The sequence below is a fragment of the Brachyhypopomus gauderio genome, chromosome 13, assembly GCF_052324685.1.
Source record: "Brachyhypopomus gauderio isolate BG-103 chromosome 13, BGAUD_0.2, whole genome shotgun sequence".
NCBI lineage: Eukaryota > Metazoa > Chordata > Actinopteri > Gymnotiformes > Hypopomidae > Brachyhypopomus > Brachyhypopomus gauderio.
In genome coordinates, this window is record NC_135223.1 from 19,130,039 (window position 1) to 19,147,328 (window position 17,290).

At 43.1% G+C, this 17,290-nt stretch overlaps 1 protein-coding gene across 12 annotated transcripts in view; it reads right to left on the reverse strand.

Annotated features, from left to right (window-relative positions):
* Positions 1 to 17,290, reverse strand: part of adgrb1a (adhesion G protein-coupled receptor B1a) — a 65,139-nt gene that overhangs the window by 16,867 nt on the left and 30,982 nt on the right. For 7 of the 12 annotated variants that reach the window (XM_076971497.1, XM_076971498.1, XM_076971495.1 and 4 more), the window contains 13 exons: positions 16,269 to 16,433; positions 15,531 to 15,710; positions 14,789 to 15,118; positions 14,596 to 14,697; positions 14,203 to 14,309; positions 13,901 to 14,095; positions 13,734 to 13,802; positions 12,190 to 12,298; positions 11,286 to 11,429; positions 9,509 to 9,584; positions 8,890 to 8,992; positions 7,281 to 7,324; positions 4,437 to 4,563 (listed from right to left, as the gene is read on the reverse strand). In XM_076971497.1, the coding sequence (XP_076827612.1) occupies positions 4,437 to 4,563; positions 7,281 to 7,324; positions 8,890 to 8,992; positions 9,509 to 9,584; positions 11,286 to 11,429; positions 12,190 to 12,298; positions 13,734 to 13,802; positions 13,901 to 14,095; positions 14,203 to 14,309; positions 14,596 to 14,697; positions 14,789 to 15,118; positions 15,531 to 15,710; positions 16,269 to 16,433 (1,751 nt within the window). The remainder of the gene's footprint in view (positions 1 to 4,436; positions 4,564 to 7,280; positions 7,325 to 8,889; positions 8,993 to 9,508; positions 9,585 to 11,285; positions 11,430 to 12,189; positions 12,299 to 13,733; positions 13,803 to 13,900; positions 14,096 to 14,202; positions 14,310 to 14,595; positions 14,698 to 14,788; positions 15,119 to 15,530; positions 15,711 to 16,268; positions 16,434 to 17,290) is intronic. The other 5 variants (XM_076971502.1, XM_076971503.1, XM_076971499.1 and 2 more) reach the window with 2 other exon arrangements.

Here is a 17,290-nt window from a genome sequence, read left to right on the forward strand (position 1 = left end):
CAACCTAGATGGTATTTCTCTCTCTCTGTCTACACACACACACACACACACACACACACACACACACACACACACACACACACACACACACACACACACACACACACACACACACACACACAGGTGCACAGTCTAGCAGGTGCTCACTCAGTGTATAGTTTTCTTGGACAAAGTGGATTTGTCTTTCCTATCTTGTGGACATTTGCTTTCTACATATAGTTGTCATACACTGGACAGACGATTAGGCATCACTTTGAACATTCTGTATAGGTCCCATCCATCCTGCTCACCACTATTGGTTGATCACATAGTTGCCCTACATGCAGCCATCGGTTAAACTGCTTCTCAGGGTGTGTGCCCGCATTTGTGTGTGTGTGTGCCCGCATTGTGTGTGTGTGTGTGTGTGTGTGTGTGTGTGTGTGTGTGTGTGTGTGTAGCTGCTTTGCAGAAGTCTGTGGCCAAAGAGGACACATGAAATTTGCCTTCTATATGATCTTTTGTATTGCACCTTAACAAGGCCTGTTTTTTTTATGTTTGTTTGTTTATTTATTTATTTTTTGTTTTATGTTCATGTACAGCAGGCAAATGAAAAAAATTATTTGATATAAATGTAGACTAGACTAGACTACAATCTTATGTGGAATATTAAAACCGCATTTTCATAACTAAAACCGACTGATCTTCCAGAAACTATATTTGGTGTTTAATGAAGCAGTATGAAGAAGATTCTTATTGCATCTAATTTTAATATATTCTTTTACCATGAAAATCATTTTTTACTTTGTCTAAAATATTTTTTGTAAGAAACAGCTGAATGGAGAGGAATGGTTTCTTGTTTGAGAACCAAAAGCTGGTCACCCTAGTGGAAGAAGTACGACCCAGACCTCTGAAAACCAGGTGTGCCCACGTTACACAGCAGCACTGAGACACTTCCAGGTGTTGTGAGCAGAACGCTGCTCTGCTGCTCTGAGGAAGTTGAAGCTATGGAACTACATGTACCATGCTCCATAAAAGTTGACTTCTCTTCTAATCTCTGTGTACATGATCTACTGGATCGCAATGACTGGCAAGAGTCCCTTCTCTAAATAGCAGCTATGTTTCCTTGGGTCCAGCTTTCCTGATTCAACACATTTGACATTACAGAACACAAAATGCCAAGCGTGACCCATCCTCCACAGCGAAACAAAAAAGCCTAATTCCAAACAGGCAATTTCCATTCCCACTACAGCACAAGAGGGGCAACTCTGACAAATTTCTGTCTCTAACAACAAAACCTAAGCCTTCCTTTGGCACATCAGAGCATTCCTGAGTCTAGAGAAGCACTTTACCATTTCAGAAGTTTTGTGTTTTGAGTTTCATAAGCTATCTCTTGTGTTGAGTTGGATGAGCTGTCTGTTTGTGTTGGCCATTGTGAAGTGGCTCTTGTATCACTGCAGGTGCTTGGTAAACTGTTAATGGAGTTGTTTGCTTTTGTTATTCATTTGCTAAAAATATATCCCCAGATTTGGATAGCTATTATTTCACCTTGGCTTTATTCCTGAAAACATAAAATAATTAGTTGGATTTCCTAATATGATATTTAGGTACTTCTCAGCGTTCCCAAAGTCTATTCTCTGTATTCCATCTGGTTAGTAGTGAAACGTTCTGAAGAATGGTGAGTCTGTAATTAAAAACTTGCCAGTTTGACTTCAAATATCTAATTTTGGAGCCCATCTTTCTTGTGTACTTAGAAAACTGGATAAAGAGCTACTAAGGGTGAGATAAGCAAAATCAACCTGCCAGTCTGACAGGTATGGCTGCTGAACACCATATAATTTACTTGGACATAAACTTACTATGACATATTTCTGTCGTGCGTAAAATGTTGACGCAAAAAAATCGCTGGTCATTCAATTACAAAAGCAATTCACTAAATAAAGCAAATCAATTTAGGCCAATTGAGGACAACTTAATGCAACAGAGTTTTTAGAGGATCAATACAGTGAAACTGGCAGGAATTCTAATGAAAGTGTAATTTTAGGTAATGAATAATTACAACTCCTATTAGTAATACAGCCAAGAAGGTTTGAACACTGAGACTTTTCCCTTATTACAATTTTTTTTATATATTTCTGATCTCATCAGCAAAGTAACCACAGAACATCAAGGCTTTGAAGCAGCAAAAACAGGCCGCAAAACAAATTTAGGCACATACTGACTTTTACTGTATTATTTAATTTTAAATAAAGAGACAGAAGAAACACAAACGAGACACATTAAGACTGTGTAAATATCAAATTTCAAACATTCTCAGTCTCACCCAGTCCCTTTCTGAAGATGTAAATGCGTTCTCAGTCCACACACGTGTGCACGGCTTACACGTGTGCAAGTCAAGAACTTGTTTAAACTCAAAAGCTCAGGACAGCAATCCTAAATGAAGACACACTGCTTTCCTTTAGACCCCTGAGGTCATTGTCAAAGTACAGCCAGCTAAAATGGCTGCAGCAGGGCCTGCCTTCCCTCTGCAGACGTACTGCAGGTGTATTGTACACACCACACGGAAACGAAATGATGGGTGTAAAGAAATGGAGGAGTAAGGCAGACAGAGACAGATGTAGAGCGAGGGAGAGTGAGAGAGATGGATTGAGGGAAGTCCGAATGAGGAGACTATAGCCCGTTTCTCTGGCTCTTTATCATTCTGAAGCTGTAGGAGGCTAGTTGCAGACAGAGGGGCCATCGGATGGGCCATTCAGAAGGTGGCAAGTGTAGTGGCAGGAATATTTAGCAGTGTGACAGTGGGGGTCTGGACAGAAAGCCAGAGAGAGGACAGGAGGGGCTGGCTTTTTTGCTGGCACTCGGCACCACCAATCAAATCGCCCTAATATGCTTCCCACGAGGAACGTAACGAGCTAACTGCGCCACTCCCTGAGTCTGCTGCCATCTGCGCAGGTAGTGATCATTCCAGGACCAGGCAGACATCACACACGGAGTGAGATTAGCACCCTGCTACTGTACAGGCCATGGCTCAAAGGAGAGAATCCAAAGGGACGTCTGGGATACAAAACAGAAACACCCACACGAGGACAGCGAAGCCCTCCAGGAGATTCAGAGCAGCCATCGTCTTGTGCAGATTTGAAAAGCATTCTTGTATCACTGTGAGTAGCCAGTCTGTGTTTAAAACAACCCAAACCCTGCTTGTCCTCAAGCAATCTGTGCTTGGGGACAGAGGGAGGATCATCAAACTTCTGTTTCTGAAACACAAGCTGGTGTCTGCATTCTGTACTTGAGAGAGAAGCACTGCTGAACTCAGTCCAAACCCCCTGATTTATTCAGCACACCCAGCTGAGACCAAGGCCTCATTTCCAGTACTTTGAAAAAAATTAATGAATTGCTTTAAGCACTTCACCAATAATACATTGAGTATACAAATGTGAGCGCAAAAAAAAAAGCACATCAGACACAAAAGAAATTCCAAAACATCATCGCTTCATGAATTATGAGGAGACATCCAGGACGGGGGCGGACGGTTAGTGGGTTTCCTTTTCCTGCCAGGGCTCTGTGGCCTACTGACTATCTGGGCCAAGAATCACAACGGGAATGTTATAGTTCGTCTATAGCTTTAAGAGCCTCTGCTGCCCATGCTGTTACCAGGGCAACTACTGAACAAACTGCTTCAGAGGCAGTTTCCAGTCTAATAATAACTAATCGCATTGAATGAAAAATCCACACAAAGACACTGCTCTTGAAGCATGCTGGAGTTATTTAAATGAGCAACCACATGCTAATATATGCCTTTAGGGTAAACATACAGAATCTTCATGCAACGATGTCTTAGGCCACGATGAACTGGAGTGACATCAGGTGGATTTATAAAATTGGGCAATTTCGTGAAAACAATGATTATGTCCTCCATACAGGAACAATGGCAAATGCAATAATCCAGTAAAATAATGTGTGGTGTAGCAACACACTACTCAGAATTTTAAGCTATTTGCATTTTCATAGAATATAATGCATGTTGGTGCAAAATGTATCTTACAATTATATAATGTTTAAGATATATATATTCAACCCACAGATCATGAACATGTAATTTTTTGATTCAGCACCAAATGTATGCAAATCAAATGCATTTGAACGGGAACATGGCTTCTGCATGCTTGTATTCTGCGTTAAAACCAACCATTTGCTTAGGCTGACATTTCTCATCAACACAGACACGTCCTCAGCCTGTACATTACAGAAATATGGCAAAATTCTTTACATCAACGCGCTGAGTGCTCTTTATGAGTCTGGCATGTCGCGAGGGGGAGAGGGAGGGAGCGCGAGAGGGATCTGTTGATACGGAATGACAATGACGCCTATATCCCAAAAACGGCAGATACATTCAAATACCAGACAAACGCGTCATTTCACATCCTTTAGCATCAAAGTGAGAAGACAGAAGCTGGACTTACCAGATCGAGATTTAGGCGCGCTAAAATGGCGAAGGTGGACAGCCTGTCACACACGCATTTGGTTCTGAATGAGTCGAGGGGCACAGCTCTGCAGGCTCGCGCAGACCAGGAGCCGAGCAGCGGAGCGCTGCAGCAGGAGCAGAAAGGGATGCGATGATTCACACACAGGAAAAGCAAGATCAAATCCCCAGTGCTATTTTCCTAATCCGATATACGATCTCAGACGTTAACGAGCTGGAGTACAGGAAACCAGACTGAAAATGGAGATGTACAGACGGTGCGATGCGGCGTGCACTTCTACTTTCCGCATGGCCAGGTTAGCTATAAAGCAATGCAAAATGCGACAAAGAATATAAGGGGGAAAAATCCTAAGACGTTATATAAGACAACTGTTACACTATTACTACTTATGCTTTCTACTACTACTTAATATTAGCTCTATTAATAGTTATACTAGCACGTAGTTGCGTATACTAATAATTAAGGCACTTAATAGTTTCATTTTACAGTATGATTTTTTTATTTAGACAACTTTCATCTCATAATAATCAAACCTTAAATTCAAGGGAATCCTTTGCATTTAAATGTATTATCACTCTAATTGTTTTTAACATTTAAATGGCTAAACTTTAGGTAGTTTGACCTTCATCAATAGTTAAACCCTGAAACTATGACTAGAAAGGTGAATTCTACATGGAAAAAGAAATGTCAAGTTTAATCGTTTTTGTGACATCCATTTTATTGCTCCAAAGACTTCGGTGTCAGAGGGAAATACGTTTTTAACCAAATCATAACATATATTATTTAGTATGTCAGTGGTTTCATTTCCAATTACCTAGGTCCCAAATCCATTTGTTATATGTACTGCATATACAAATATGATCACCTTGATTAAACAGAGACCCACTTAAGAGTGTGGGCTTGACCACGATAAGATGATCAACAGCCTTATAATGAAAACTTTTTCTTTCCTTTACAGTGTCACATAGTATCAACCAGCAGTTTAATATGCTAATCCACAAACCCAGCATCCTATAAAGGCAGTTGTGCCACAGAGCTACACACACCAAACATCCACAGACTCCACATCCTGTGCTAGGGTTACCCATAGTGCACAGAGAGACTCCAGAACTTGAGCTTTGGATAGATGTAACACACTAGGACTGATGGAGAGCCCTGGGAGTGGCCATGTCTGTAGCTCCAGGGGAAGGCTCTGTGTTAATAACATCATGTCTGAAATCAGATATATTATCACCCCCTGTAGAGTCTCTGTGGATGATTTGATTAGGTCTTCCTGCCGACCACAAACACATTTATAGACAACAAAACACCTTTGTGTAATTGCATTACTAAGCAGATGTGTGGTGTGTATATTTGTGTTGTGTATAAATGAATGAGAAAGATAAATGGATAGATATATAGTGATAGAGAAAGAGAGAGAGAGAGAGAGAGAGAGAGAGAGAGAGAGAGAGAACGGCAACAGTGGAAGATATACCAAGAACACATGCATGAGAAGAAAGCCAGCCAAAATGAGAAAAACTATAGAGCCAAAGATTATATCACTCAAAATCATGATGGAAGAACATATCTAAATAAACAGCATTTTCTCAATACACAGACCACCACGCTGCATGGTTAACATGAATCAATTAGAGAAGTCTTGTACTGTATGTTGTGGAATCAGTGCCTTGGTGGTGGGCCCTCATATTGATAGTGCAGACTGAAGTGAGAGTCACCACAAGAACCACACTCCTTCAAGCTGTTATCAACAAAACCCGCAGTGACAAGGACGCCTCTTCACATTCCAATTTCTTCCCCAAATATTAACTCATTAATCATAGCAGCTGTCCAAGATGGATTTTAATTTTGCACCGAACACACTCCCTCCCCCATTTCCCCTTCTTGTCAGCGTACACGTAGATTACATTTTAGTGTTTTCGCATCTCTCTCTGACACTCTCTCTCTCCGTCCCCATCACGGGCCTCCTTTACTCTCGTTCCGCCCTCTCTCTCACTTGCGCAACTGACTGGTTTCTTCTCACTCCTCCTGCCTTCCTCTTACTCAACTCCAATTTTGGATTTTTTTGGCCACCCTTTTAGGTAAAAAGGTGAATGCATTTTGCACCCATGTTTGGGGCACCAAAAGAAGACTGAGCTTATCCATCTAAATGCAAATGTTTCCGTCACATATCTGCTCGCTCCCTCTCACACGCCCTCCTCACATCTCACCTCCCCACGCGCTCCCCTCCCACCCTCTGCCCCCGTCAGAAGACAGAGAGCACCCAAGCAGATGGCGGCGTAGGGAACGAAGCAGCAGTGTGTCTGAGACGGGCCATCGCCGGCTGCCGAATTACGCCAGATGATTCGACCTCTCCGCTGCTCCACTCATTCTCTCTGTCCTTCTCACTTAATGTCACTCGGTCACATTTTCCATCTCTCTGACACTTGCTTTGTTTCTATCTCTCCATCCCTTGGCCCCGTTTCTGGTCCTGTGATGTGTGCAAACGAGTTGGTCGCACTCTCTTCGTTCTGGCGTCTGGTGTGTGTATGGGAAGAAGCAGCCTGGGGGGGGGGGGGGATGACTTGGAGAGTTCCCACTGCTGACTTGGATGAGATGGCCAGGGTTGGTAAGCATCCCTGTAGAACTGCCCACACTGCTCCACACCCACATAGATTGTCTCTGACATGATACATCTACAATGGTGTACAACTAGCTGTGTCAACATCCTATGATACTAGCCTCCTAATATCACCCTGCCCCCAACTCCGACTGGATTTCATCACTAACCAGCAGAGCAAACGCATGTCAGAAACGATGTGAGATCAATGAGAGCTAACCTCTTACCTGTCACTCTCATCCCAGGAAATGCAGGTTTGGTTGGTTGTTCCCTGTGCAAACAGAGAGAGAAAGACAGTTATTACAGTTTATCACTGAGCAATATTAAGAAGCTACAAGATAGCAGCAACAAGAAGTCTACTTCCGTATCTTTACCAATGACAAACATATATTTGTGTGTGTGTGTGTGTGTGTGTGTGTGTGTGTGTGTGTGTGTGTGTGTGTTTGTGTGTGTGTGAATTGTGTATTTATTCATCTCAGCTCTGCTGAAGTCTGCATTAGGTGAATTGTCTATGTACTGTCATAATTATTATAAATAATGATCACTAATCATAAGAATGAGTATCAATTTAAGGAAATGTAATGCATAAAACCTGCATATTTTTCCTCCAAAGCAAGACTAAAAGGGACTAAGCTTGAAAGCATGCATTTTGTATGTCTTTTAGTCTTTTACGACTCTGATTTAAGTCACAAATGGATAAGGTCATTAATTTGAGCCTCTACCAATGCTCCTCTCCTCTAGGAGTGAATACTGTTTACAGTGTTGCACCTGACTGCACCTGCTTCAGAACTTCCACACTCTAAGCTGAATGAAACTGCTTCCCTTCAGGATCTCACACTTGTTTTTAAAGCAAGCAATTTGTACCTTTCAGACTGATTCACTCATTATGTCCTGAAACAGTGCTTAAGATAATCTAGCATGGCAGTGTTGAAATGTTCTCTTGGGCTAATTTTGACAGAAGGCAAGGGAAAGTGATTCAAAAGAAATGAAGATGCTAGTTTTTGGATGTATTCTTCCAAGCTTTAAGGCAATGAAAATTGCTTTTTTAAACAGCTCCTTTCCATCTTATTTCTGCACTTTTCTACTGTAATAATTTCATCATTACATCATTACAAATATTTTGTATGTCTTTTATCTATGAAGGATATCTGCGAAGTTTCAATATGTTATATAAAAGAAGTGCATTATTATAAAAATGATAATAACCACTTTGATAGAGAGCACTTTGTTACGAGATTCACTGCTTCAGTGCTCAGTTTTGGGGTGATGAAACACACTCACTTTAACTCTGCCGAGCCTGACACACTCGAACGAGCACAGCTCCCTAATTAGCATGTCACCACCTTGTCAGTGTCACTGGTGTGGTCAAAATATTCTGCCATCTGAATAATACATGGGGAGATTTTATGGTCCTATGGTCAGATTCTGACATTTCCAGGTGGCAGGCCACTCTCAATCCATCAGTGGCAGAAAGTCCATCATGTGGTCAGAAAGTGACCAGTGCCCAACAGGGAGGTGGTGGTTGGCTGGCCTTGCACAGCAGCAGGTGGACTCTGATTGGTCATCCATACACAATACTCATGTTTAAAATCACTGATCACTTCATTAGAAGCATCAGCATCAGGACAACAAACTCTACGAAAGTGGAGTTTGTTGTCCTGGTGCTGATGCTTCTAATGAAGTGATCAGTGATTTTAAACATGAGTATTTCCATCACTGTACCAACCATAAAAGATAGCAAATGTGTTTGAAATTTTGTCACCGCATTTGAATATACATGCATAACTCGCGCAACACAGTGACTTGATCAAATGAGTGGAGGGCAAGCTGACTTACATTGTACAGGTGGGAGAACTCTATCTCCACGGGGGCGGAGAGTGAACTGGGGGTGGGCTTGATTGTCACAGTGATCACCTTGGAATTCAGCACTGTGCTGTTCCTGAAAGAGCAGGTAAAGAGAAGGTGAAACGTGACAGGAGAAGACGAGCTTCAGCCCAAGGTCCTGACTAAGTGAACACTGTTTAATCCGTTTTGCAACCTAATACACAAAACACGTCTACTGAGCATATGTACTCTCATACTGTATTCAGATGTATAAGCACATGGGTGCATGTACACACATACACATTAGTCACAACAGGGAGGGTGTACACTGACACCAGAAACATTGCAGTTAATCTTCCTTGGTCAGGCTCTACACATAGGTCTACGCTAGACCTGTAAGAAGGTCTTTCCACATTACGTCTGGACCAACCAAATATAAATACAAACCAAAACCTGCAAGTGTTCTTAACATACACACTCACAACTCATCTGAAACATTTTACATTATTATCTACAAAAAAAAAACCCAAACATTGGTAAGCTTTGTGGAGAACAGTGGCACCTGTACATGTGTTCACTAAAGAGCAGTAGAGATTAGTCAGGGACCCTGAACAGTAACTCTGAACCTCACCTCTGAAGCGACAGTATAGTGCCAAGATTTCGATAAAGGACAATGCCAGTCACAAATGCTGAAGTGTCATCTTCATCTGCAACACAGCAACACACACACACACACACACACACACACACACATAATTAATGAAAGCTGATCACAATAAAAAAAAAACCTAGAGAATATTTATATATACTGTGTGTGTGTGTGTGTGTGTGTATGTGTGCGAGTGTGAATATGTGCCTGTTTGTGGTTTCAGTCATTCAGTCAGTGAATATGCTTGTCATTCATTCTTCCTTTATCTCCTTTCAGCCTAGTTTGCTACTTACCTTTAAACAACCAGTACACTTTCACATAAAGACACACACACACAACCTCAACACACAACACACACACACATGCACGCACACACTGTGGTTGCTATGATGACACATATTGGCATGTTGGGTCTGAAATGACAGAACCACATCTAATCCATTAATGTGAAGAGCAGGCGGATGAATAAGCATGTAAAAACATTGGCCAGGAGTCCAGCCACTGACACAGTCACGCTTCACCACTGCAAACGGAGAAGCAGAATTGGACCGGCGCCAGGGATGGAAAACACGCACACACACAACCAAAAAAGGCTCAATCTGCTACACTGATTCAGCTCAAAACATCTGGATTCAGACCTTCAGCAGTACGAAAACATGAAAGATATAAGAGGCAGAGAGAGAGAGACAGACAGGCAGACAGCCAGACAAAGAGGGAGACAGAGAGTGAGACAGGACGGCTGCACGATGGGCAGTAGCTGTAGCCCCGGGGCAGCTGCTGACAGGCCCAGCTACTCTACTGTGGTCCCCTGGGACTATTTTAGCTCTTCTTTCTTTAATTCTTTTTTTCCTACCCATATTAACTGATTCTGAAGTATATTGAATAGAAGCACCACTCACAGCATGGCCTAGAACTTGACTTCATGTCAATCTGATCCAAGTGCCATGGAAACCAAGTTCCCAAATGGGAGTGGAAATTAGGGCTAATTGCCTTTGATTGGCTCCTGTTGACTCCTGATTAAGAAGCAACTGCCCTATTAGTATAGTCACAGGGGAGGGAACTTCTCTAATGGTCTGAACATTGAGCCTCACAAACATTACACAAAGACTACAGTAAATCTTAGCCCTTTTCAAAACCCCTTTTTCAAACTCAAACCTCTTTAGGCATTTATTCTGATCTACAGTATCTGCACATTTTGTTAGGTACAAGAAGCTAAACATGGACCTAAACTAAATACGGCATGCCACTTAATATTCCCTGTACATAACTTTATACTTTATAAGAAAACACTTATCTTTCAGGCAAGGTAAGTTATTTTTTTGGCACAGGTAGTTCACAGTAATTTACACAGTGGGAAGATTCTAGATAAATGAATTGTAAAACCAAGAAAGTAGAGTGACTAAAGAAAGGATAAATAAAAAAAACAAATAAACAAGCAACAACAGCAAGAAGACAAACATCCTAACATTTATTTTGTAATCTGTAAGCAGGCAGAATGTCAGCCACCCTTTACCTCACACATTACTGTTCAGTTTGTGAAGTCACAATCACAGTTTTGGCTGCTGGGTGAATTTGGGTTTGTGTGTGCATGTACAGACCAGGCTGTTAATTTGGTTCCTTTATCCTTCACCTAGTGTGATCAGTAGCTTTCACCCATTTTGCATTGGAGTATGTATTCAAAGATATGTCTATACATGGTTATGCTCTGCATGTCTTGTCTGCCTTGTGAGTTTGTAAAAGCAACGTACGAGGTCCTCACCTGGGCTCCCTGATGACATAATGTTCTTGGAGATGGTCACCCTGTCATCTGAGATGCGGGCCCAGTCTGTCATGCCCCTCCAGGCCTTCAAAGGAAAGTTGATATCGGCCTTGCCTGCCATTGGTCGTTTGTGAATGCTCAAAACTGATGGGAAACACAGGCCGAGCCATTAGGGTGGAGATGACTCAGACACGGTGCCCCCTAAAAACCTGCAAGAAACACACTGTTGCCACTAAATCCCTGTGTAGCTCACCCTGATTGCTAACCAGGTCTCTCATCTGAACACCTTTCAATTCCAACTGAATCTAAAAACCCAGCTCATTTACGGTACGCATTTGCATGCACACTTCTGATGTGAGGGACTGTGAGTGGTCATTTGCTTGGAGACAGGTGACAGTTGTGTGGGAGGATGTGAGCTTTGGAGAAGCAGTGCTAAAGAGCTGCTCAGACCCCCAGACTCCCACTCTCTCCAGCTCTGCCAGGCCTGGCCCCCCTGAGCGGGCAAAACATCTCATCTCCTGCCTGTCTTGGCCAGTTTGCGCGTGCGAGTAAAGCATATCTCTCACTTGGTTCCTGCACAAGGGAGATGTGGGTGGATCACAGTGGGATTCCAAGGCCTCTAGATTGCCCTGGGCTGTAAGCACTGGGTAGATTATATGTACACCTGCTAGCCCCAGGAGAACAGCACATAATACATCACCAGGGGAATGTTTCATTCACAGTAAAAGGAGTGTTGAGGATTTACTGGAACAGTTTTCCAACATTTACAATTGCTAAAAGATTTATGCCTGGAATATAATTTCATTGGTGGATGGGATTTAAATTGATTACCATGCCCACAGTGAGGTTTTATGTTACAGACAGAAATAGGTACAATTGAAAGGCAATATGACCACAAACTAACCAAGGTTATCAGTGACCTCGTAGGTGTCCTGAAAGTCCTTCATTCGAAGGCTGATGACATCAACAAAGTCCTCCATCAGACGAAAGAGCTCCTTCACATTAGGACCCAGCTGAAAGACACATGTGTGAAGATAAGGTGTGAGAGGTCAAATTAAAAGGCTGGTGAAAACTTTGGAGATAGGACTGTGTGCAAAAGATGACAAGGACAAGGATAGATAATAAAGCAATGAACCTCTAGTCTCTTATCCTGTAATCCTGTATATACCAACTGGCAATAATCACCATGAGCAATTATTCAAATTGGTGTAACAAGTGCCATTCAGTTTGTAGAGATTAAACATATGGGAAACCTTTTATGTCACAGAATCAATGAGAGCTCTGTGAACGCAGCACAGAGAAGAAAAAATACACATGTGTACGGCTGAACTTGTGCTCACACACGTATGGTGCAGTTATGTAACAAAAAAGGCTGAGACTGAACACATGATAGGCAGGTGTAATATCCAATCAAAGCTGCTGCAATAGCCAATCAACTGAGCTCCTGTAATTCCCTGTGAATGTGGGATTATGAATATTTGCATAATTGTGATACGAAGAATGATTTCAGTTCTATACATTTTCCATGCTTAATGTTATATCAACTGTTTGATTCATATTTTTATAGTCACAATGTTGTACTTAAAAATTATATCAGATATATATTTAGTTAGTAATTGGGAGATGTATTTTAGTGGGGTGATGTTTGTTTTCAAAATCCCATTAAGACAAACTGGACAGGCCTCTATGCTTGAACAGAGGATGATGCTGTATTGCCTTTGTGATTGTACTAAGAGCAGGTCAGAGGAAGCAGCACTAGTACTGTCTTAATCCAAAACGGCATCAAAAATACTGCAGCACTGGCAGGTTTGAAATGTCACACCTCCTGTTGTGCCACTGCTCCTACCTTGTTGCTGGTGTACTGTTTTCTACCGCCAAATTAACAAGCAGTGATAAATGATTGTGTCCTATCCAGAACTAGTACAATGCAGCATTAGGTGGCTTTAGTGCCCCTGCACAGCCATGAAATGAGAACCCTGTGATTTTAGTGTTTCTGTGTGCGGGTGTGTTCTTGATCTGAGTATATGTGTCTGAGATCTGTCTGCTGTGGTGCTGGTCTACTGGGGTGGATATTTAGGAACTGGTGGTCAATCCCATTGGTCCAAAATACTGTTAATTTTCATACTCCTCCCAGCGTCATAGTCCACACACGCACATACACGCACACACACACACACATGCACACACACACACACACACACACACACACACACACACACACACACACACACACACACACACACACACTGTCATCTATTAGCATGATTCCTTAAAGAGAATTGTAATAATAAGCAATTAAGTAAAATAGAGACTAAATATATGGTTGAAATCAACTAGGATAGTTTTTATGTTATATACACTGCTAATAACACAGGTGTACAGGTGTAAAGGTGCACAGGTGCACAGATGCAGATGTACAGGTGCACAGGTGCAGGAGCTGGACCCTACCTGCTGTGCCTCTTCCCATCGCTCTCTGTTTTCATCCATCAGCAAGTTACTAACTGACTGAACAAAGTTCTGCAGGCCAAACAAGGAAGCAATATTTCACAAGGTATATGCATATATGGCACTCCTCCATTTTACTGTATCTCTGTTATTATGTGGGCTACACTAACCCTCATGTCAGCACTGCTCGGGCTGTAGTAGGACCTTCTAAATATCTCGGTCATGTTCTTTAATACATCCACTATAGCCAGGAGGTCTCCACTGTAGCTGGTTCCATCACTGGAGATCACTCTCAGCTTGGTCATTACCTCAGACACACCATCTCCTACAAGCCCCCTCTGTGCTTTTGACAGGTGTTCTCGGGTCTGAAAAAATCATAATCAACTGATTAACCAGGAAGTGTTTAGGTTTTCACAGTGAAATGCAGTACATATGGGTTGATGCATTACAGTAGGATTGATTGAATGCTCACCAATTTTTGGATGCTGTGGTAGTCGTTAGAGATACACTTCATGTACGTAGGACTCTCCCAGTAGGCGATACCCTCATCATCCAGAGAACAGCGGCGAAGGATGAGGCCTGTATCAGTACCATGGACATTGAGTTTCCATGACTACGGCCTGTTAATGCTGTGTATTCTTCATACCACCTACAACAATGCTCTGCTGAACCGTTTACTTGAGTGGAGCTGTCCATGGTGCTGAATCAGAATGTTGTCTTAACATTGATAGTTCTGAGGCATTTAAGTGTGAGGTGTGTGTGTGTGTGTGTGTGTGTGTGTGTGTGTGTGTGTGTGTGTGTGTGTGTGTGTGTGTGTGTGTGTGTGTGTGTGTGTGTGTGTGTCCACCCATTAATTGGCTCTTACCCACAGCATTGGGCGGACAACGTACAGCTGCTGTATCTCCGGCAGGAGTTTTTTTCCACACAACATTAGAGAAGTTTTCCTCATCACAAATCTCATGGGGCTCTGTGTAAATGAAAAAAATAATATCTTAAAGAAAAAAAAAAAAACCTAAAATTATAATTGTGTCAGTTGCTGGCGTAACTAGCATTTGCACCTGGGCATCTTTTCTCATTGCAGAAGCGTGATTCCTCACGATCTCCTTCGCATTGCTCCCCGCCAAAGAAGGGTCCATAGCACACCCTCTGTCTCTGCTGGTTCCCCCCGCCACACGTCTTGGTACAGCCTGACCAGGAAGTCCACTGCTGCCATCGACCATCAACAGGACACTCCCTCAGGAAGCAGTCGCGGGACTGGAGCCACTCGCCGTGACACTCGGACCCACCGTAGGATGGGCCATTGCACTCGCGGGTCCGGTGCATGGTGCCATTAGCACAGGATGCTGAACAGGTGCTCCAACTGGACCACTCATTCCACACACCATCCACTACACACAAGGAGAGGGAAGGAAAGAGAAAGAAATAGTGTTGACAAAAAGCATATATAGAATGTAATAAAAAATATTATCTTATTATTTTTGGATCTTATAAAGACAAAGACTAACTGAGACAGAGAGAGAGAGAGAGAGAGAGAGAGAGAGAGAGAGAGAGAGAGAGAGAGAGAGAGAGATTTTGAGAGTAAGTGAGAGGGACAGTGAGAGAATGAGAGTGAAAGAGAGCTTTGTTTAGTTTCTAGCCCATTGTGCTGTGATTTAAAAGCCCTCATTGTCACCATTTCTGTGTGTGTGTGTCTGACAAAGGCTCCTTTTAGTCTGTCCCTTCCCTGCAGTCTATGTCTTTAATTATGACGCTTGATGGAAGTCATTAAGACTGAAGAGCTGATCGTTTGAAGATTCTCACCTGGGCACACGGCGATGTTGCAGAATTTGGTCTGTTTCTCTGGGCCCGCACATGCTTCTCCTCCAAATTGTGGTGGCTTGCAAGTGCGTGTGCGGTCCCTGTATCCACGCCCACAGGTGGAGGAACACAGACTCCACGGAGACCATTCATCCCACGCACCATGCACTGCAATCAGAGCGGCTAGGGTATGATTTATAGAGAGAAAGAAACCCTTCCACACACAACTCTCTGCTTAAATAAAAACAAAAAGAACATACAAGTGAACATCACTGCAAAGCATTTATGCGATATCTCCAAGGCGGTCTAATTGCCACATGTGGTGGATTCAGGGGACCTGAATCGGAAGTGGATTTAATAATGTGAGGCATGACTGTGTGTGCATTGAGAGGTATTCTGTTTATTTCTTGCATGTGAGGCACTCTAGTGGGTTGGTTTATATTTATATATACCCCAGAGCTGGGAAGATGCATCACACTTCTGTCAGAGAACTGGAAAGCATAAGAGACCCAAAGAGAGAGGAAGGGCATGAGAAAGGAATGGCAGTCTGGCTCCATGTCCTGAACAGCCCTTCATCATCTCTCCTCTGGGCTTCCAGAGGGGACGAGGCAAGCACTGTGGCACAGGGAGAGTGAGTCTCTGTTGGGCAGCAGGTATTGGATGGTCGGCTCGCGGTGGAGCTCAGGGGTCAGGGCTGAGGGGGAGCAGGGGAAGGCAGGGACAGGGGTGGTCTCTGCTTACCTGGACAGACGGCGGTGTTGTTGCAGGGCCTCTGCTCTCGTAGCGGGCCGCTGCACTGCGTGCTGTATGAGACGGAGACGCAGAAGCGCGTGCGACTCTGCCAGCCCTCGCCGCACGTGGCCGAACACACACTCCACGGAGACCACTCCTCACCTGACGGAGAGTCTGTTGACGGGGGGGCAGGGGGGAGGGGTGTGGTCGGGCAAGCAGGGTTCGGAAAGGGTGAGCGGGAAAAAGTCCAAAACTTTTTAGCATGCAGGAAGAGCGTCCTGTGCTTACAGGGAGAGACGCCAACACTCTCAGGCCTGGTTCCATATTTCAAACATCAGCTTTCTATTCAAGATATGTCAGCTCAGTTAGGTGAATAGTGAATTAACATGGCTATCCAATAGAAGAGTGAGAAAGCTGTGGCTTTTAGCCCATTTGAAAAGCAGGCCTGACAGAGTCTAGTTGGAGATGCAAGAAAATCAAGGTAATCACATGCAAAGAAGTGAACAGTCTTGACTGATAAATCAAGCAGGCCCAGACTGTTATCTCCATCTCCAGACAGCACAGATGGATGGTGAGACTGTAGAGCAGAAATAGGGGCTTTCATGGGAATTCGGTAGGAAGTGTTGGACTGTCATGACCATCCAGTCTTAAGAGCTGGGGTGTCACGGCTGTCCAACAGGAAGAGGTGGGCTGTCAGAAGAGAGCTCGCAAGAAAGCAACTCTTAGAAAGGGCCTAATCCAGTTTCTAAATGTCTCCTGAATGAGTATATGAAGGGAGATTAAAAAATAAATAAGTACACTTATGCCTTAACCATTTTTTTCATTCTGAAACATTTTTTTCGATCTAAAAATTCTAGCATGAAATAAATAATCATCGCATATGACATTCGTGACAAATGTACAGCTTGTTGCAGTCGTGCACCATCCTGCCTGTCATCGCCATAAAGACAGAAAATCTGAGATGTGCATTCAGTACATAAAAGAAGATTGGGACCACATGAAGACACCACCAGGGGAACAAAGCCTGGGAC